Genomic DNA, 23054 nt, shown 5'->3' with positions numbered 1-23054 from the left:
GAAGCAGGGCATTTACCCAGAAAAGCCTCTTTACCGCCTTCCGCAAAGTTCCAGTATCACATTTTCTTCCTCACATCTGCATAAAATTTTCTTAAATGCATCAATATTAACCACTTCATGTAGCAATTAACTTCGCCGTTGCTCTGACATGCGCCTACTTCAATATATAAACTTCTACTGCTGCAGAGCTGATCTTTGACCATCAACAGTTCAGTATTGTCAAAAATGTCAATGCATTAGCCACAGATGAGATGCCCCATAATGTATTACTTCTTCCTGAATTGTGGCTTTTCTTCTACCATAGCGAACAGAGCCCTGGACCACACCTGTGCTCTTACCTCATCTTCCTGGATAGAACAAAGTTTCCTGGTCCTTGCCACCCTCCTGAACCAATGCAATTTCAATTATCTCCACCAGACATATTCCCCACCTCCCACAACGTTGAAGGGATCCTTGCCTTTGTGACTCCCTGGACAATTATCTGTCCTTGCTAACAAGTCCGCATTTTAAGGCAATTTTCCACCCCAGTGGATGAGATGCACACCTGCTGTTTCCATTCTTTCCTATCCAACATCAGGGTGAAGTAGTAGTTCACCTGCTCTTCTTCCCATCTAGTCTACTGCATTCAGTCTTCACAACACTATCCCCTCTATATTAGAGAAAACAAACAGATTGGATGATCACCTGGTAGTGCAGCTGAATTCAGCCCATAAAAAATGAGCTCCTGGCTGCCTGTTACTTAAATCCCCCATCCTCCTCTGTGGCCATTCGATATTACGCCTTCTAAACTGTTAACAAAGAGGCTCAATACAACTTGAAGAATAACATCTCATCATCTTTCTGAAATACTGCAGCCTTCAAGACTCCATATCAATATTTTCCAACTTTAATAACATGCTTTTTTACCTCTGTACTAGAAATGGTTATTTCTGCATCAAGTTATCCATTTGATATTGGTTCAGTTCTTTTTTTCAATTTTTAAAATCTTTTTATTGATACATACTCTTCTACAGCTTTAAAATGGTACAAGATTACAGTAAATATATATATATATATAAAAGCTGAAGAAAAAAACTTAGCAAAAAATATGATAATGAAAAAAAATGTTATAAAAGAAAAAGAGAACACCAACTACTAAAAGAGAAAAAAAACCCAGTAACTACAAGAGAAAGAGAAGGAAAAAAGAAGAAAAGAGAGGAAAAAACCCATTAGGAACCAACTCCCGGAGCAATACGACTTACAATCATCTATATAAATAAAGAAGAAAAATCATCAGCTGCCAATTCACATTTATATAAAATAAGATTGGAAGGAAACCATATAAATTAATTCAAATTAAATGATAATATTTGGCAAAAGAGCCCCATCTTCTCTCAAAAATCGAATCGAGGATCAAAAGTTCTATTTCTAATTTTTTCCGAGCTAAGACATGACATTACTTGAGAAAACCATTGAATTAATGTAGGGACAGAGGTATCTTCCCATTTCAATAAAATAGCCCTTCTTGCCAACAATGTGACAAATGCAATTACATGTTGGTCTGAAGATGAAATACCCTGAATATTATGCGAAATTATTCCAAATAAGACAGTCAATGTATTAGGTTGTAAATTAATTTTCAGAGCTTTAGAAATTGTAGAAAATAAAGATTTCCAAAAAGATTTTAATGAAGAACATGACCAGAACATATGTGCCAAAATGGCTACTTCAGTTTTACACCTATCACAATAATTGTCTATGTTAGGAAATATTTTAGATAATCTTTCCTTTGTTAAATAATAACGGTGAACAATTTTAAATTAAATTAAACAGTGATGGGCACATATCAAAGAAGAATTAATCATTTTCAAAACTCACAACTAATCTTCATTAACAAAGGTCATATTAAGTTCTCTCTCCCAATCTTGTTTAATCTTTAGTGAGAGGTTATCTTTTTGTAGTAAAAATAAATTATAAATTCTACCAATGGAACCTCTCACTAATGGATTCATATTTAAAATAGTATCCAACAAATCAGATTCTTGCTTATATGGAAACTTTGATAAGTATTTTTGTAAAAAATGTCTAACCTGAAAATATTGTAGGAAATGTGTCTGAGAGAGAATATTTGCTAATTAACTCTTCAAAAGTCATCAATCGACCACCACAAAATAAATCTGCAAAAGAACAGATCCCATTATTCCTCCATAAGAGAAAAATGGGATCGGTTATTGATGGTTTAAGTAGACATTTTCCATGTAAAGAGCTAGACAATTTAAATTGTTTCAAATTAAAAGAGTTCCGAAACTGAAACCAAATCTGTAGGCTAAATGAAAGTGTTTGATAGCTTTTAATTCCTAATCAATCCAAGCTGGTTTTTGGCTCTTAACGAGCCAATATAGCCAAAAACATAACTGTCGAATATTAACAGCCCAATAATACAATCTTAAATTAGGTAGTGCAAGCCCACCATCTTTTTCCAGATTTTTGTAAATGATACTTACTAATTCTTGGTTTTTTATTATTCCAAATAAAGGATGAAATAATAGAATCAATTTGATCAAAACTTTTTAGTCAAAAGATAGGTATATTTTGAAAAAATATAAAAATCTAGGTAAAATCATCGTTTTCATGGCATGAATATGACCTATTAAAGAAAGTGTAAGTGGGTTCCATCTAGAAAATAATTGTTCCATAGAGTCCATTAATGGAACTACATTAGCTTTATAAAGATCTTTATATTTTTTAGTGATGATAATACCTATATTTAAAAGAATTCACAATTCTAAATGGAATATCGTTATATATAAAAACAGGAGCATTTAATGGAAACAATTCACTTTTATTTAAGTTGTTTATATCCAGAAAATTTTCCAAAATCATTTAATGTTTCCAAAAGATTAGGAATAGATTCTTCAGGGTTTCAAATATAAACCAAAAGATCATCTGCGTAAAGAGAAATCTTATGTGTGGTCCCATTTATAGAGATACCATGAATATTTTTAGCTTCACGGAGTGTTATAGCCAAAGGCAGCAATTCAAGATTAAATAAAGGACTTCTCTAGTTATGAAGTCAGATTTGCTGGGTTTGTCCCACAGCTTTGCTATTATTATCACTAATATTGATGAAGCAAAAAAAAAAAAATCACCTTCCAACTGCCCCATTAACCTACCTAACCCCCTCTTAGCTTAACCTGAATATCCTTTTACCCTACTTAATCTCCAAATCCACCTCACGATTTTAGGAGTTGTATCTCTCCATATACTCTATTGCAGAGAAGCGTTCCAATATTTTTAAAATCTTTGTTTCCTATACATAATCTTCTGCTAAGAAACTGATTTTTTTTACTGCAGATTCCAACAGACCAAAAGTCCTTTAAAGAGTAGTATGACCAGATCCTCATATTATGTTCCAGTTATGGATTTTATATATTTTACATAACTCAACATTTTAAAACTTTAAACCAGGAGGAAGTATCCGAATTTTTGCCAATTGGAATTCCAGAATCTGCTTTCTACTGTGAAGAATGTTACTGGTCAGGATATAGCTGCTTTCATTGTTCTTCACTGAACTGCACCCCCACTCCAGTAATAACGTTTGCTTTTACCTTATTTTCTTTGGGCCTTGTCCATTTATTCTACCCATTTCCGCTCAGATATTTTAGACTTACATGATTATGCACTGCCTTCATTGGTTTACAATTTTACAAACATTGCCCAGTTAGCCAAATGGTAGTCAGATTGTGCCCAATAGGAACAACAATGAGATTGCTTAAAACTAATGAAACAGAACGGCGGCTTTCAGGCAAGCTGTACAAGCAGTCTTTCTTGCCAATCAATTTCTCATTATTTTGTTTTTAAAATTATGAAAATGAGAGTATAGAATGATGTTCAAAGATATTAAAAATCTTGCACACATAATAGTTAGTCAATAGACAGTTTACATTTCAGTCAACCATAGAAACAAGCCCTCGCTATACTAATCCCTTTTACTAACACCACTCAGCCTTCTGTATCTTGTCACTTCAAGTGCTCGTTTATTTGCTCAAATCATAATGGAAGTACCCTTTTCCAACACCCACTTTGGTAGTACTTTCCAGATACCACACTCAACAAATATTCCTTCTCAGATCACCTGTAAATCATTTCCTCCTTATCCCAAATCTATGGTCTCCAATTTCTTGCTATCTACTATACCAAGTTTCTAGCCATCTACCATATCCATGGCCCCCAGTTTTGTACAACTCTAATAAGTTTCTTGTCAGCCTTCTCCTTTCCAAGGAAAGTAAACACAGCCAAACTAGTCTCTCCTCATAGCTGAAATAGCCTATCCCAGACTCCCTTCTGGTGAATTTCCGCTGCACCCTTTCCAGTTATCACGTCCTTCCTATAGTATTGTACTCCAGCTATGGCCTAACCAATGTTTTATAAAATTATACTATGATCTTCCTGCTCTATGCTTTGGCTAAACCCAGATGCTTTCTTCACCACGTTATCAATTTGTGCTGTCAACTTCAGGAATCATTGGACTCCTCTACAGAGGTTCAGCAATGCACTTAAAGGTTCCATCATTCACTGCCTAGGCATCACCCTTATTAGTCTTTCCATTGCCATTACACTTCAGTTAGAATTCCAGTTTGTATTCTTAAACCTTTTGATCCTATGCCAATTCACAAAATTAAAGTATTTGTAGAGCCCAATTCTTGCTACATTTGAAAACTGCTTTTTCATTCATTTCATTAATTATCACTTCTGACAATTACATGAAGAATGACAAATAATGTTTTAGAACAAAACATATTGAAACATTTGCATCATGAAGCAATATCATTATACAATATTCACACATTTGCTTTCTTGTACTTTTTACAATTAAATTCTATATGCTGAGGTAGAAGGAAAAACGGATAGATCAAATCTGAACATGTTATTCAAATTTATTAATAAATTTAATATAGAAGAAAAAATGACTAGAAACAGTAACAAGCCATCACTTGGAAAGGATACCTTTTATGTTCTCAAAATATCATAAACAGAAAACCATTTTTGAACTTACAATTAGAGAATTTTTTCTCCCCCAACATTTTGGTAACGTTGAGAGCGAAATAGAAAACAAATGCTTGAATATTATATGGTAATGTTATCACCTTAAGCTATGGATGTTTCAATACTACCACACTCAACTATTTATTCGAAGCTTGGGACGTAACTACTTTACCCTTCATGTAGTATGTAAAGGGCCTTTTAGCTCAACTTATCCAAGCCTACCAATTTGTCTATCATGTTCTAGTAAATAAAAGTGACAATTTTATGTAATCAGTAAATTGAATGAAAAGTGTTTGCAAACTTCATGGCTGTGATCGGGGTCTAAATACATTTCCCAATTTTGTAAATCAGTACATTGAACCTAAAATTTAAGAATACAAACTGGAATCCTTAACTGAAATAAAGTGAACTTATTTTCAGTTTCATTTTGAATTCCACTTGGTATTAACTACTGCAGTTTGAAGAGAAATGAAAAAAAAAGCAAGCATACATTTAACATGAGGAAAAATATGTTTGGGTAAAGCAAGTAAATGTTAAATTAAATTCAAAGGAATAATATAGAAGACCTTCAATGTTTTATGTTCTTCACTGGCCTCCCCCCAAATACTATTTTCATGATGTAGTGAGGAAGAAAGAGAAAATTACATAGCTCCAGTCAAGTACAGAAAGAGGAATTTTTAAATAACCAATTAAAATGTAAGTACAGAGAAAGGAACATTACTCATCTGTTTCATTGAATAATACCACCCGCTTTATAGGTCCAATCAGTGCACATTAACCCTTTATTTTTGACTGTTACAATCCTCCTCACTTTCTATGGAGAATTTTGGGTCTGGTCAGCAACTGAAGCAAAAGGACCCCTACCTGCAGGATTAGGTGCAGATGTAGAGCTGCTGAAAGAGCTAGTGTAGCCAGAGGCACTGAAGGACCAGGCACTAGATGAAGGCAGCGTGGCGTTCTGAGATGTTGGGGATGACCCTGCATAAACAGCAAAAAAGCAACTAAAGAAATGGAAAATGATTTAAATTAAATCTTAAGATGATTGTCCCATTTGATGTCTTTTGCAGTGAAACGTTTAAGAAAAAACAAAGGAATGGGGTGGGGATGATTATCAGTGATCACTTATTATTGATTAAATTCAATTTTCATGAATGCAAAGCTTAAAGCATTTCAGGTCTAACTGCATCTCTTTGTTGTTATTCTGCATTTTCACAAACATGAAATCAAAAATACCTAATCCATTCTATTTATCATTGAGCCTGTTTTGCTGTTATAAAATTATGTGAAACATTTTAGAAATTAATCCTTAAGTGGAAACACAGTTGCATTTAAGAACTTTGTCATATTCTGCTTAACAATGCAGTTACTGACAAGTTGCCATGACACAGATAGTGAATGGTCTATCAACACTTGGAACAACTTCAGGTAGTCCCCAGTAATAAGCATGTAGCCTCTATGGTAGCCATGGTATACACTAACCCACACCTCAGCAGAGCAGCTGCACTATACACCCTGGGCAAATCATGTCACAACATTGCAAAGTCTGGAGTGATTTACTGCTGGCAAGTACCTGTGAAGGCAGTGTTTTATTCCACTTAACTGCCACAGCAACGTGCACAGACTGAGCAGAGGGCCTTTTAAAGTACAGTAGGGTATTTACCCATGAATGTCCAGAGTCAAGAGCTGTGTAACAAATTAGTGCTCTTGTCTGGCAGCCACTAGGTAGTATACCAGTGTATGAAGTGTAATACCCTTTGAAGAAACATGCAGCATTATAATTAGAACCAAGTTTATTAACACTAACATACAGGTATACCATGAAATGTTTTGTGACAGAAATCTGATGGCGGAGGGAAGAAGCTATTCCCCTCCAATGGCAGTAATGAGAAGAGGGTATGTCCTGGATGGTGAGGGTCCTTAATGATGGATGTCACCTTCTTTAAGATATTGCCTCTTGAAGATTTCCTAGAGGTCAAGGATCCAGTTGTAATGGGTGGTACAAGGGCCCAGGTTTTGAAATTGGTTGTTTAGTACTGAGGGAACAATGGTGTTGAATGTCAAGTTGTAATTGATACAGCTGACCGACATAGGTTTTACTGCTGTCTATGTACTCCAAAGCTGAGTAGTGAGCCTAGGAGCTGTAGATCTGTTGTGCAAGTAAGCAAATTGAAGTGGGTCCAGGTTGCTGCCCAGGCAGGAGTTTCGTTGAGGCAGCTCACCCTGTTCTTCTTGGGCACCGGTATGATTGATGCCCTTTTGAAGCAGGTGAAAACTTCGGACTGAAGTACTAAGAGACTGAAGATGTCCTTGAACACACCAGCCAGTTGGTCAGCACAGATTTTCAGTATTCTGCCAGGTACTCCACCAAGGCTTGACACCTTATGAGGGTTCACCCTCAAAGGAATGTTTTTACATTAGCCTCCGAGACAGAATACAGATGCTGTGTGGATTTGCACAGGTGTAATGTTATTCTCTCTTTCCAACCATGCATAAAAGTTGTTGAGTATCGGAGAGTGAAACATCACTGCCAATTATGCTATTGGGTTTCACCTTATGTACAGGTTAAAGTTAGTAAGTTATGGGCATACCACATTGATACTGGAAGCATAACGACACTTGGGGGTTTCTCCAGCACATCCTTGGACTGTATTGGTCATTGATACAAACAATATATTTCAAAGTTCCAAGTATATTTAATATCAAATACAGAATACATCTCAGATTCGCCCTGCAGGTAGCCATGAAACAAAGAAACATCATGGAACCCATTCAAGAAAACATCCAATGTGCGATAAAAGAACAAATTGCGTGAATGGCAAAAAGGAACAACACATAGAATTTCAAATATCAACCAGAAGTCCAGTGGTATTCAGTTTAGTTCAGTGTCACGTTGCTAAACCCAATGTAGCCTCTATACAGAGCCATTCTTCATTGAAGTGCCCCGATCAAACTGTTCAAAACAGCAAAAAAAGTAACCAGAATCCAGAAATACATGCAACATGAACTTCAGTCACCCAAAATGAGTCCATAGTGTCATCGATCAATCCTTGCAGCATGGAACCCAAGGCTCCTCCACTTTCCTGTCAGCAGCTAGCAAAGGGGAAAGGAAGATTGATCAAATATAGGCAAATGGCACCAAACACCACATATCCACTCGTACTTGTCAACATCAACCTTGCTTGACGCCAAAATTGGAGAGAAGTAATGGAACCTATCATCGGCTCACAACTCGTCTCCAGGCCGCACACTTCACTCAAAATCTCACTGAACTTCAGAGACAGCCAAGTGCTAAATCGCTCAAACAGCTCAAAACACGCCACCAAAATGTAACTCACAGGTTCCAATCGCACACAGTTTATTATTAGTAAAATCATATTAAAAAGCAATTTCATGAACTGTCTGCAGGATGTTGCCGTTGGTTGCGCTGTTTGTTGGCTCCATCTTGCCAATACATTTCACTATATGCTTCAATGTACATGTGACAAATAAAGTTAATCTTATCTAAGTAATGCCGCAGCTGACATGCATCCGATTGTGTATTCAACTTCAAATGGAATTACCTATTCATTTTCATGATGGCCTTCTGTAAGACAGTTGATACTGTGTTTTGCACCTTGGCCCCCGAGGAACGTTGTTTTGTTTGGCCGTATTCATGTGTACGGTTGAATAACAAACTTGAACTTGGACTTCCTGTAGGGCCCTGGATTGCCAGTCTTGAATGTTCTCAGCAGACTGAGGAACTACTCCTTCTGGTTTGGGAAAAGTCAGTATGTTCTTAAAGGCACACACTCATCCACGTAGGTCTTCATGAAGTTGGTGACAGCTGTGGCATATTCATTCAGATTCAAATGATGATTGTTTGAACATAATCCAGTCGAAAGATTCAAATCAATCCTTTAAAAAAAAAATCCTTCACATCCCTTTACTATACCCTTTGCGGTCTTTACCAGCAGTGCTGCAGTCCTCATTTCTCTGACTATATACTGGGAATCGAAGTACAGCCAGGTGATTGAACTTGCCAACATGCGGTGCGGAATGGCATAATAAACATTCTTAATGGAGGTGCAGTAGTGATTGATTGTGACAGCTCTTCTGCAGCTGACACACTGGTGGTAATTTGTCACAGAGTTCAAGCTAGTCTGCTTGATATCCCCTGCAATGACCAGGAAGGCATCAGGGTGTGCTGTCTCATGACTGCAGATTATAGGACTCAGCTCCTACGGTGCCAGCTTGACATTTGCCAGGGGTGGAATATACATACACTGCTATCAGGATGAAGGGATAGAAAACTCCCACAGTAGACAAACGACACTTGACTGCCAGATGTTTCAGGTCAAGGGAGCAGGACTAAGACGGAACAGCCACAACTGTGTACCACGCTGAGTTAATCATGAAGTGTTAATATATTCTTGCAATGTACACACACACACACACACACACACACACACACACACGCACACACACACACGTCATTCAGTGGCCACTTTATATAGCCATGCATTACAACAGTGGTGTACAGAAGATCAAGGTTCGACATGTTGTGCATTCAGAGATGAAGAGGATGGGCTCCAGTAGCAGAAGACCACAGCAGGTTCCACTCCTGTACCAAATAATGTGGCCACTGACTTACATCTCATGAAATAAACAAAGATAGTGGAGCAGAAAAAGGACATGTACCCCTTGAAAGTACTACAAAATAACTGATTTTCCACTTCAATTCCACTATCCTATCATGTAGCAGAAATGAATCTGGAAACCATAGTTAAATTTCAGGAAAATAATTAGTGATTTTGTTACAGGAAAACTTAATTTCTGCAAAACATTTGAAAACTAGTCTTCCCATAGCACAGTAATGGTATACATTTCATCTCTCAAGCTTGCTTTGTTATTCAAGAGATCAATGATTTGAGGTTTTAAACATATACCTGTAATTTCCCCATGTCCTTCAATTTTACGCTTGTGTATTAACAACCTCATCTTAACAATTTGTACACAATTTCAGCACAATGATTTAAGTAAAATTACCAAATTATATACAGATACATTTAATAGTTTTGAAACCAAATGAAATAGATTTCAAAAGTAAAACTTTGATGCAAGGAATGATAATATTCATTGCATAGCTTATTTCCACATAAGTAATGCATTTGTTTCACTTTTTAGATCTTAAGGAACACAAAAGTTAATTTCTTTGTGCAAATGACAATAATATGTGTATTTTGCTTTCTTACCTCCACTCCTGTCCCTGAGCAGATAGCGATCCACATCCCGGATAGTAGTATTGATGGAAGGTCCACTTGGGACACTCCCAGGTGTAACATTGGGGTCAGTCTCAGGGTCAATATTCTGAAGTCCTTTCCATGGCTCCCCAGGCCGAAATTCTTCAGCAGTTAGAAAATAGGCATTAGAATAGTAAATTATTTTTAGTAGTTTTGTAGACAAACATTATTGCTTAATTGTTAAGTTTTATTGGAAGTTTTTAAAGAACTATGAAACTAAGTAATAATAAAAAAAATCAACGTTTCATGTACATCTGATTTTTTATTATCTCAAGCTGAACGCAATGGCACCTTATTGGAGTACTGCCCAACTACCAGTCCCTCTTTGAAACTTTCCAAGAAAGCTCATTGAGATTTAGTCACATAAGCTACAATGGTGAACGTTGACAGGCTTTTCAAAAACTGGGAGTTTAAAAATTCCTGACTCAGTTTAACCCCGAAGTCCATACAAGAATACTACCAGCAGTGATCGTTGTATTGCAATCAAAGGAAAAAAAAATCCTGATTGAACAGGAGCACAGAAGTAAACTGCCAGATTAACCAAGATGAACTGAGTTAACAGAGACCAGGGACTGAAACCACAACTACTCTAGTGTGCCTTGCTCTGTAGTTACAAGATCACAATGTAAGGTTAAGCTGAGTGAGGTTCCCAACAATGACATTTTGAAATATTACAGAATGTGGTTCTTATTGCATAGCTATTATGTTGCATTCAACATATTTACTTTTTGGAAAAGGCTATTAAATTATTTGAATACATTTAACTTCAACTAAGTGGCTGAAATTTCTACTTCATTTAAGACCTGAAAACCTCACTGAAATATTAGATTTAACAGTAGTACTGATTTCCTGCAAGTATGGAGTAAAGGTTTCTGCTTTCGCAGTGGCACTTTCTGTGCAATAAGCTGATATAAAGTTACTGGACATGAACACTTTGAACTTTTACAATTAGCTACTGCATAGTATTACCCATAAACAGCAATGAAATAAGTTACAAAATTACTTAATATCTGGGACAGATAAAAGGCTAGTACACACAATAGTTAGAACTCCATTGTTAAGACTCCTATAATGGCCCTGCAAAACCATTACACCTGCAGCCATCAGTTTTGCTAATTTATGGAAAGTATAGACAATAACATTAAATACAAATTAGTCTTTTAACCATCACAAAGAATATATAGTGGCTACATTTCAAAACTATGTTCAACCACAGTGGCATTCTGAACAGAAATGCACCTTAACATGCTTTATACACAATTTGTTTGGGTGCCATTATCCCATAAAATATTTCAAACATCAAGGTTACCCTACCATTATTTGTTTTAACACTGGTAAAGGAGCACATTTAAAAAAAAGATTCCCTTTTATTCCATATCGCAATTATCGAAAGAGCTGCTCATTGGCTTTCCTTTTGTAAAGGCAAAGTTGATTTACAACTGGGTTGTAAAAAGAATCCAAGTTGTACATGCATTAGAAATATTAAAATGGGGCATTCAGACAGTGTATTTAATAAACTAATTTATTAAAAAAGATGAATCTAACAGCTTTTAAATTATTAAGACAATAGATAAAACAATGTTGCATCAAGCTAGGTTGCCAGGATATGCTTACTGCATATCTTGATTCAGTTCAAATTTAAAACGTCACAATGCCCATTTCTCAATAAGAGGCATATTAATTTACTATGAAAAATGGAACAGCAAATATGCATGTGGAAATGTAACCCAGTTATAAATGTATATCCAGCATGCTCAATTTGGAAATAATCCCCAGCAAATGGCTAGATTCAAATCATAAGGTCAGTATTTTTTTTAATACAGTTATGTTGTGATGTGACTGCATGCACTGGAACCCCAAAGAGAATATCAGTCAAGACCAAAGCCAAAATGTTAGACTGTTACTAAGTTAGCTTCTCTGATATATTCCAGCTGTGTCTTCAGAATTCTTTACAATAATTATTGTCCATTTAAGGTCCTAAAGCATGGATTAACCCCAAAGATATTAAAGGGGGAAAATGAATGACATATTTCTTACATTATTTTTCAATATTTGCACTACTGAGCAAAGCTATTTTGACACATTTGGCAGCTCTTTTCAATTTCTTTCAATGTGTAATAAATATACAGGTCTTAGTTAAACACAACATTCTTAACACCTATTTTATTTTTGCCAATCTTTGGGGTTTACCTGGTGGCCAGTTAATGTTGGAGCCATTTGAGATCTTATCGGCAGGGGATTTGGCACGTGTCCAGCTATCACTGACTGGTACCGGTGGACTGGCTGGTGACTCACTGCTGGTTATCAGATCATATGGACTGTAGGAGTCCTCAAGGGAGGGCTTGCTTGTTGGACCAATATTGAGACCTCCAGGGATAGCACCTGAATATGTGTTAAGTGGGACAGAAAGGCAAGGTCATGGATATAAAAACATTTTGCTATGGTCCTGACTCTGAATCTCAGCAGTAGCTAAATTAGACCCAGTTAGTTAAATAAATGCCGAGGTAATTCAGAACGAGTCTTTGATGATCTAGCACTTCCTTTATTACAGCATCAAAGCTCTTTAGAACTAAACAAATTTCACAGGCAAAGTAAAACAAGTTATCACAGATTACTCTGAAAATACTGCAACTGAAAAATGTTCTGCGGCCTATTGCTCCAATTGATATGTGCAAAGAAAATTCGAGGGATTAAAAATACATATTACATGCTTTCAAGTTTGTCTGCCGTTTTAGTTGAATGTGTAAGACAAGAAAATGAGTTGGATTGATGACGGCATTGAACCAGTGTGACAATATGACGGCGTTGAATTAGTGTGACAATATGACGGCTTGTTTAATTCAAATTTTAATTAACCACATAGCATGCTTTCAGCATTTTAAATGTGTATATATAGATTCTAGAGCCTTTTAAGAAGTGACGAAATAAATCGGGACCAAGCCTAATTTCTAACATTTTTGAAAACTAACAATTATATTCTGCATTTCTCACAGAAAATTGTGGAGATACCAAAATAATTTTAATGCCAACTGCCCAATGAAGTATCTTGGTCAGTAAGTACTCTGCCCTTTGGGGCTCTTACCATGCTTGGTCTGGTTCTGCTCCAACGATAAAGAATTGCTGCTTAAATTTTCAATAGAGTTGGGGTGGGTCCACTGCCTCAATCGAGACTGGGCTTGAGCCGGATCCTTCATGGATATACCAGCATTTAGTTCCATGTTGTTTACATTCATATTTGGGATCAATCCAGCTGCAAGTGAAAAGCATATTAAAACAAAACAATGGCATAGTAAAGTTGATGAAAATCATTCCCTTTACACATCATGCACATTATTTCATCATCGACACTGTGATCTCGACAGGAGCAGCTCCAAGAACTTCTAATTATTTTTTTATGTGAGCAAAATATTTAGTTGAATCCTATAACTGAGACCATCCCCAACAATACCTCTGATAAAATCATTGACTGTAAAGTTATGACCTTGCTCATTCTAGATGATATATTACACAGGCAAACTGCTTAGCTCTACCTTAGAGCATGAATGTTTATAGCTGTCATAGCCTTCCAGATTAAATACCTGCAGGTATATAACTACCTGTACATTAAGTTATACTTGGGCTATGTACTACTGTGTTGTGAACCTGTGGTCTCCTCTTTGTTGTACACCACTTGGTGGAAATTGGCAGGAATCCCTGTTCTCCACTGGTTCTCCTCACAGCACTGCATCTCCGTATGGTTTGTGTGAGACCGAGCATTGGGTGATTGGCATTATGGACACAGACACTCAATGGGGAGATTTGAGGCTCAAAGTTGCATTGCAGTTGGCGAAGAAGATAAAAGCCATTGCTGTGGATTGGCACTGACTGTTCCTCATGTTTAAAGACCACCTGATTCTACTATTTCCTTCATATTTTTATCTTGGATGTCATAAAATCTCCTCAGCTGGAGATTTCTCTGTGTTAGCACGCTCAGTGGTGGTCCTCGGCCATTGGTTTTAAACACCATCATACAAGTCTCTGGTTTGGGGAATGCTACACAGCCAGATGAGGGGATTCAGAAGCTTCTATCTTATCCAACTAGCTTTAGGAAAAGAGCAATAGCTGGTACCAGAGAAAGAATACAGAATCAGATTCTAGAAAAATAAAACAAATAAATGTAGGAAGAATTTGAGATCAAATTTTGAAAAATTACATGGATTTAAAAGAGGAATAGGATGATAAGAAATGTTTGCTAATGACCAGTGCTCACTCTAAAGATACGAACAGTGACAACAGTGACAAACAAGTTATTTTTATTTTGCATTGCAGGATCCTATGAACAGTAACTTGCTTAAGATTAAATCAAGTTTCATTAAAATTAGTTGTGGGTTAAACAAAATTGACAAGAGGGATAGAGGTGAATGCATCACCAATGTATTTTCCCAAGTTTGATATTATTTTGTTGGCAATGTACCTACCCAAGGAATATGCAGGGAAAGAATTGGGTGACGTTTGTTGCTCTTTGGTCTGCAGGTCAGAAAGGCTGGGAGGTGGATGATGACTCAGATTATCAATGGTTACTTTGCCTGCAGATGGGTGCAATGGTGGATGCGGTTGTTGCTGTTTCATAAGCAAGGCCTGGGTCAGCTGCCGCTGGTGTTGTTGGATCTGCTGCTGCATGTTGTTGATTGTACGTGCAACCTATGAGTAAAGAAAAAGTCAATCAGAAATGGTAATAATGAGTTTTGAAGACAAGCCATAATTAATTTCCAGAATCTGACGTAGTCTTATGCTGGAACAAACTAAAAATAAGATGAGAGTCACCTCTTTTTGTTAGGCAGTGTATTTTATTGCTTAATAGGTGCCACAATCTTTGGTTGGACACATATGAGGGGTGATTGATAAGTTCGTGGCCTAACATAGAAGGAATCAATTTTAGAAAACCTAGCACATTTAGTTTTCAATATAGTTGACTCCTACATGTACACACTTAGTCCAGCGGTCGTGAAGCATACGGATCCCTTCTTTGTAGAAGTGGTCCACAGCAGGGGTGATTGATAAGTTCGTGGCCTAAGGTAGAGGGAGATGAGTTATACAGCTCTCGCTTCAGGCACATGCAGTTCAACTCTTTGAGTGAAAATGCAGAAAGTTTGAAGTTTCTCCTCATCTCCTTCAGGCCATAAACCTATCAATCACCCCTGCTGTGGGCCGCTTTCTGGAGGTCCAAGACGCCGACTTTACAAAGAAGGGATCGGTATGCTACACGACCGCTGGACTAAGTGTGTAAATGTAGGAAAAATAAATGTGCTAGGTTTTCTAAAATTGACTCCTTCTACTTTAGGCCACGAACTTATCAATCACCCTTGGTATATGACTAGGACACTATTGCAGTTGCACACTTCTAGCACTAGATGGAATTTTACAAGTTTGAGTTGCAGATGCCATTACCAACATTTATAACTTTACAAATGATTTCTTTTCAATACTTGAAGTGACAGTTGAAAAATATAAACGCGGCTTTAATTTTATGATGAAGAGTAACAGTAATATTTTTTAATACTTCAAAAGAAAATATTTCACCTGTATAATCATTAATGATACAAATATAAACTCTCAGCATAGCCAAATACCTCCACAGACTGCCTCCCCATTTAGCTTCCTTCAGTTCACAATGCTGTCCTTGTGCACATTCCTGATTTGATATGACCCTCTCCTCCCCCACTAGTAACACTAATTCCGCCTGAATATATTTACTGCTGAGCTTACATACAGTGGCTACAATTAAAACTGAGGAACTCAAGACCAGTCATGTTCTGACTACCCTCACTCTTCAATTACTCTGGCTGCTAGTGACCAATGCAGTCGCTTTCAGAGCCATTTGAAGAACATGGTTCAACATGGATCTGGGCTGAGTGGCAGACTTGGATAAAACAGACAACAATCAATCCCAATGTTTGGTGATTAATCCTGAATTGGGTGTTGCCCTAAATGGAGCTGAGAGCTGAAGCAAGGATCACACAACTTCAGCTGATGGAGTGGAGTCTGGGTTCTATTCTGCCAGAGTGTGGCATTTGTTGCATCTTCTCGTTCCTCTGTAGCTTGAGTCTCATCCCTTCACAGCTCCCATCTTCTGAAACCTTGGTTCCTCAGTTAACACGCAGCATGCTATTCACATAATAGGTTGCGATGTGAAACTGAACACCAACTATATCCTAAAGCTAAAAGTGCAGATACTGGAAACCTGAAGATACTCAACATATCAGGCAGTGTCTGAAGAGAGAAAGAACTGCATTTCAAGTCGCAAACACGAGGAATCCTGCAGATGCTGGAAATTCAAGCAACACACATCAAATTTGCTGGTGAACGCAGCAGGCCAGGTAGCATCTCCAGGAAGAGGTACAGTCGACATTTCGGGCCGAGACCCTTCGAATGGACGAAGGGTCTCGGCCCGAAACGTCGACTGTACCTCTTCCTAGAGATGCTGCCTGGCCTGCTGCGTTCACCAGTAAACTTGATGCATGTTGCTTGCATTTCAAGTCAATGGCATAGGCCAAATCTATGGCTATACAAAAGAGATCAAGTGGAATAGAGTGAGTTGTTAGACTGTAACTTTAAACGTGATTAAAAATATCAGTACCAGGTTGAACATGGTAAAATAATACACATTTATTCTGTGTGGCCAGAGGTTAGTTAGACCTACAGAAAAGCACACCACTGGAGTGGTTAAAATACTGTCAGTCAAATTCAATACATATCAAGTATGGAGTGCGTGATCTTAAGCGAGTCCAAAACCTTTATTTTAAAGGGAGAGGGCACAGAGGAAGTTTACTAGAATGTTCCATGAAATGAAAGAGTTAACATATGAAGAGCATTTTGCAGCTCTGGGCCTACGCTAGCTGGAGTTTAGAAGAAAACTAAAACATGAAACCTACTGAATATTGAAAGGCCCAGGTAGAGTGTATGTGGAGAGGGCACTTCAAATAGTGGGAGAGTCTAGTACCCAAAGTCACATCCTCAGAAAAGAACGATGTCCCCTTAGAACAGCGATGAGGAAGAATTTCTTTAGTGCAGTGGTAAATCTGTAGAATTCATTGCCACAGAAGGTTGTGGAGGACCAATCATCAGGTATATTTAAAGGGGAGGTTGAAAGGTTCTTGATTAATAAGGGTGAAGACAGGAGAACAGAGTTGAGAAGGAAAATATATCAGTCATGATCAAATGGAGGAGCAGACCCGGTGAACCAAGTGGCCTAATTCTACCCCTATGCCTTATGGTCTTATAATCTTTAGTGAATTTAATATAAAGCTGACGCATTTCCAGGATATTTAATTAAGCTTAAATTTTATCTTAGGTAAAAATGTGAGCAATAATGCAAGTTATTACTTGTTAATGATATTTCCACATTAAAAATCTCAAAGATAAAGTTGCAACCAAGGAAAGGGCATTGATCTATTTATGTCAGCAGACTATTTCCCCCATGTGCACATTATCTTACAAGTTCTTTTAAACAATCAGCTCCCACCACAGGATTTAATTTTTTTTAATTTTGTTACAATTTTTTAAAAAAATAGTTGTACAACTCTCTGGAAAGTTCAAAGTGACGGAAACTGTCAAACATAATGCTATTAAGCAGCAACACAAGCATACAAAATTGTGAAATCAAATTAGAAAATCTGGAAGTATTATGCAGAAATATATTCAGTGCCATTTTATTAGGTACACGAGTGGAACCCAATGTGACCTTCTGCTGCTGTAGTACATCCACTTTAAGGTTTGACATGTTGTGCATTCTGAGTTGCTCTTCTACACACCACTGCTGCAACTCATGGTTATTTGAAATACTGTTGCCTTCCTGTCAGCTTGAACAAGTCTGGGCATTCTCCTCTGACTGCTCTCATTAATAAGGCATTTTGCCCACAGAACTGCTGCTCATGGATTTTTTTTATTTTTCCACATCATTTTCGGTAAACTTCAGAGACTGTTGTGCGTGAAAATCCCAGTAGATCAGAAGCTTCTGATATACTCAAACCACCTTGCCTGGCACCAATAATCATTCCATAGTCAAAATGACTTAGACCAGAATTTTTTCCCATTCTGATGTTTAGTCTCAACACAACATAACCTTTTGACAGGTCTGCATGCTTTTATGCATTAAGTTGTTGGCACATGATTAGCTGATTAGATATTTACATTAACAAGCAGGTGTTCAGGTAACTAAAACTGGCCATTGAGTGTAATGGTTCTGGTTAATGAACTTCATATGAAAATCTGATTCAAGTTTATTAATATGGATCATCGACTCTTTCTGACTTCATAAATCTAACTAAATCCTGCAATCTAATTTTTTTTTACTACTAAGCAGCACCAATCCACCAATAACTCACTTATGTTCAGCTTAGGTTTCACCAAGGAACTTTACAAATCTCAAGTCAGCCTTGGTCCAAATATAAACAAATCCAGCAATGAAAAGTGGCTGCTTTTAAATTCTAGTAAAGTTTATATCATTAGGATACAGAGGCAATTTTCTAAACTGGCTGTTGAAGTCACATTTAGGACCAAGAAAATTGGTGTGGAAAGTTGGAAGCCTCAAGCTCAGGACTTGGTTCCACCAAACCTTTGGGAAATTAGATAAATTATTGCTCCATGACTAGGTCGAACATGGGAATGTCTGATGACAGTGCAACATTCAATTCTGTTCACAGCCTTTTGAAAAATAATTCAAATTTCACTCTTTCATAAGTGACCCTATTGTAAAAAGATACATTGAAAGGCTGTAATTAAGTGCAAATATACCATGTCTGTTCTTCCATACCCCAATACAATACATCACTTTCTATGAGATCACACTCATCAATCATAATGCTTACTCAAAGTATATTTCTGAAATTTTGGAAAGCATATGAAGTACTTGGCCTATATTGATAAATGGAAGAGAAATCTGAGGTTAACACAAATATGTTAATAGCTAAACAAGTTATTTCTGATGCATCTGTGTTGTCTATGAATTATTTTTTAGCTTAAAAACTAATGAATTTACTGTACATACTTGCTGCTCTTGTTGTCTAATGGTTCCAGAAACATTACGCTGGGCCTGTAACATCTGCTGCTGGAAGAGTAAACGCTGGTAGGCCTGCAAAGACAAAGTATAAAAGATTTTTTCTTTCATTTTAAGAATAAAATACCAAAAAAAATCTTGAACCATTTCAACAATTTAACCCTTCAATGAAATTTGATTTTCATTCAATTCATTCCGAAACATTTGCTGAATGATTAATTCATGTCAATTTCTTCACTTTAAATTGATCAAAGGTTTTAGTAAAATGTTTGCACTGTGTGTTCTTTAAAAAAAGAACACACACTCAACAATGGCAAATTCAGTTACATTAAGCTGAAATGATATAGTCCACTACACTGGAATATTAAGTTTCCATGCTAACTTGTACCGAGCAGTTAAGTTTTTTCCAAAAGCGGTGAAACTGAAAATAAAGGACAGAAATTAGGAAAAGATCAGAGAATTCATTGAAGTGTTAAACAGGCACTGATAATTACACTGGTAGTGTGACAGCTATGGTGAGGTATGGTTAAGGTGATAAAGAAATGTGCAAAATTCCTTTGTTGCACTGCATGATGAAAAACATTTTTAACCAAAACTAATGATCTTGCAGTTGTAGATTCCGGAAAGCTAACTTACCAGCTGCAGCTGATAAAGTTGGTTTAACATAGTCATATGCTGAGGATTAATTGGCGAGGCTAATAGTGCAGGGTTGAGACCCATGTTTTTTGCTGCAAATTGCAAGAGCTGTGCTTGAACCTTAAAGAAAACGAAAAGTAGTAAGAAAACACTACATATTGTGAATTATATATAGTTAGTTGCCTTCTCTGAAAAAAATCAGAATTTGTATAGCTTTTAATATTGTTACAGATATCTGTTACAGTAGCTTAATGACAATTTCAGAACCATGGCAAAGTAAAATAGCTCTGTGCCATTTAATTGGCAAAGATAAAATATAAAATGTATCAGAGTTTAAATTAGTTCTATTATGTAATAGTTTGTATGTTTCAAAGCTTACTTTATTCAAAAACATAAATGACAAATTATATTTTGAGGCACAACTTCACTATGTACCATTAGGTTACATAATGCATTTATTTCCTGTGGCATTGTATTGAGGTCTGAATAAATTTAGAGACAACACCATATATTAATTGAGTACTTCAATCTAACTTTTCATGGTTTGCAATATCACATACCTGAGGGGATAGAAACTGAGGCACTTGAGCACGAAGACTAGGCTGGGATGAGTTAAGAGGTTGCACTGGCGGCTGCTGTTGCTGCTGCATGGTCCTGGCTTGTGCTGCTCCGCTATTGCCAAACATACCTAGATTGCCACTCTGGCAATTAATAAAAACAACAACTTATCAGGCAAGTCCGTAGATAATAATCAGATGACCCTCGTGCATTCAGCACCGGCAACCAGAGAGGAATGTGTCTTCAATTCATGTTACAAGCAGCACAAACTTAAATATGAAATGAGAAAAAATATACATTATTTATTTGTTTTAAAATTAGTTGGTCTCAATGGAATCTGAGAAATCAAATTCAACACAAGTTCCATTTTTGTTTTAAATGGAATTTGCTTAAATATTTTAAATAAGTTTTAATTTTTAAACAAGTCTTTTCGATATCCCTCGAGTTTAAAAAAAAAGGTTTTTCTTAAAGGATCCAGTGATACCAAAACAATGAGTAGTTTGGGATGCTTAACTACATGGTTGAGATACTTGCTCAACTTATTGACCAGCATAACTGTTTCTGTTTTTTATTAAAAAAAGTAATTTTGGCAGCAGTGACTTCAAATTTGAAGGTAGAATTGCTGAAGTAGGCGACTTCCTAATAATTCCAAACACAGGACCGGAGTTTCAAGCGAAAAATCTAGTAAGTGACATGTTTGGTGTGCAACATTTTTGTTTTACAAAATGAGTGAATGTTCTTAGTACAGTGACAAATTTAATTTCCAGAGGACTTTGTACATCACAATAACCTTACCAACAATCTTTTTTTTGTAAATGGAAGGGGAATATTACAAAGCACTGACTGGACATTGCTTTCAGAGGGCAATAAAGAATCTTTGCAATATGATCACTTATACAGACTTCTGAAGACAAACCTATTCTTCTAATGCAAAGTCACAAAATGGATTTCAGCAAAAGAAAAATTATGACCAATACATTAAAGGTGTAATTTGCAATATAAACTTCACTTCTAACGTTGAATATTGGAATAGCTCAGTCCTAATATAATTGTGCATTAAATTCAGATTCAGAATGAACTAAAATACTAACAGGAATACAAAGGGAACTTATTTTCTGAGGATTAATGGAATTATTTCTTGTTGATCTACAGGATATGTGCAAGATATAATTTTTAATGAGCCTAGATGGTTTCCCGAGGCATCTAAACAGAAATGACTAAGCTTGAGTAACAGAACCTTACAGCATTGAAACAGACCATTCAGCCCAACTCATGCAATCCTCGTGCCATTTGCAGCTTACTGATCAAGCCTCTCAAATCCAAGACATTCATGTGTATTTCAAACAGCACAAGTCCAAGCACTGATCTCTGCCAGGCACCACTAATCAGAGGCATATAATCCCAAAAAAGAGTGCTTTACAATTACAAATCACATCAACTATCCTGGCCTCATTAATACACTGTCACTTCTTCAAAGAATTTCAATTAAATTGATCAGACAGGATCTCCTTCAAAACTTCCCCCTGTATCTTTCCCTCAGCACTTACACTAGGTCTCAGGTCAATAGCCACCAAGCCTTTCTTAAAAACAGGGATATCCGTCATTCTCCATCATCTGGCAAATCACAAGCCCAACCAATATTTTAAAATCTCAGCAAGAGCTCCAGCCATCTCCTTTGTTGCCTTCCATGGCAATCTAGGATACAGTTTTTCCTCCATAATTCTACACATACTCAGCATCCTTGGCTTACTTTAGAATAATTGTCCAAAGAAGAGTTTGAAAGAGCAATTTTGTTTAACCACTGAGAGAAACAAGCATAGAAGCAGAAGGAAGCAGGCAACTTGTTTTATTTTGGGCTGTTAAATGACTTGAAAGCATCTTACAAAAATAAAACAATACAAGGATAAGTAATTTATTCACAATCAGTTTATGGATTATACCTTGATTACAAAAATGTTCAGCAATCTGGAATCGAAAATGCTCAATACTATGAATTAAATCATGCTGCGTAAGAACCACAATACCTTATTTCATCAAAAAAGCCAAATGTGACAGATTTATAGACAGGGTAGATATCTGATTGCACAACATAACAATATCAACTGGGTTATAGCAGTTATTTATAAACAGCCACCCTTACCTGTCTAGAAGAATTCAAGTTTTGCATGCCCAGCCCCGAGGCAATGGCACCAAGGGCCTGATTAGGGTGTGCACTGTTTGAAAGGGCGAGCTTCAGGCTTGGTGAAGGCAAAAATGGTGAAGTAGGGGACTCTTCCACTAGGCCGCCATCCTGATTGGAGAAAGATAGGGTGAGCTATGCAGTGCCAACAAGGGCACAGCATTATGTGGCAGTGGAATGGTAGCCAGAATAAGGACAGAGGGATTCCATAGTTTAAAGAAAAAAATGGGTTCAAAAGGTTGATGGGAAATGTAGGTTTGGAAAAGTGAAAGACAGAAAGAAATAAAGAAAAAACAAGGTTAAAGTGCATGACTAATAACTTTGCACGCTAACAATGATTTAT

General features: G+C 36.8%; 1 protein-coding gene across 13 annotated transcripts in view; it reads right to left on the bottom strand.

The window, feature by feature from the left end:
* tnrc6c1 (trinucleotide repeat containing adaptor 6C1) overlaps window positions 1-23054 on the bottom strand; it is a 130009-nt gene that overhangs the window by 14727 nt on the left and 92228 nt on the right. For 3 of the 13 annotated variants that reach the window (XM_063074348.1, XM_063074349.1, XM_063074357.1), the window contains 10 exons: window positions 22673-22846; window positions 20535-20675; window positions 19975-20094; window positions 19330-19413; window positions 14762-14984; window positions 13387-13554; window positions 12495-12686; window positions 10257-10406; window positions 5890-6003; window positions 2070-2156 (listed from right to left, as the gene is read on the bottom strand). In XM_063074348.1, coding sequence (XP_062930418.1) covers window positions 2070-2156; window positions 5890-6003; window positions 10257-10406; window positions 12495-12686; window positions 13387-13554; window positions 14762-14984; window positions 19330-19413; window positions 19975-20094; window positions 20535-20675; window positions 22673-22846 — 1453 coding nt within the window. Of the gene's footprint in view, window positions 1-2069; window positions 2157-5889; window positions 6004-7439; window positions 8116-10256; window positions 10407-12494; window positions 12687-13386; window positions 13555-14761; window positions 14985-19329; window positions 19414-19974; window positions 20095-20534; window positions 20676-22672; window positions 22847-23054 lie in introns of those variants that run through there. The other 10 variants (XM_063074350.1, XM_063074351.1, XM_063074352.1 and 7 more) reach the window with 7 other exon arrangements.

The sequence above is a fragment of the Mobula hypostoma genome, chromosome 22, assembly GCF_963921235.1.
Source record: "Mobula hypostoma chromosome 22, sMobHyp1.1, whole genome shotgun sequence".
In the NCBI taxonomy this organism is placed as follows: Eukaryota; Metazoa; Chordata; class Chondrichthyes; order Myliobatiformes; family Myliobatidae; genus Mobula; species Mobula hypostoma.
The sequence above is the reverse complement of the archived record's forward strand: the minus strand, read 5'-3'. Positions and strand labels throughout refer to the sequence as shown.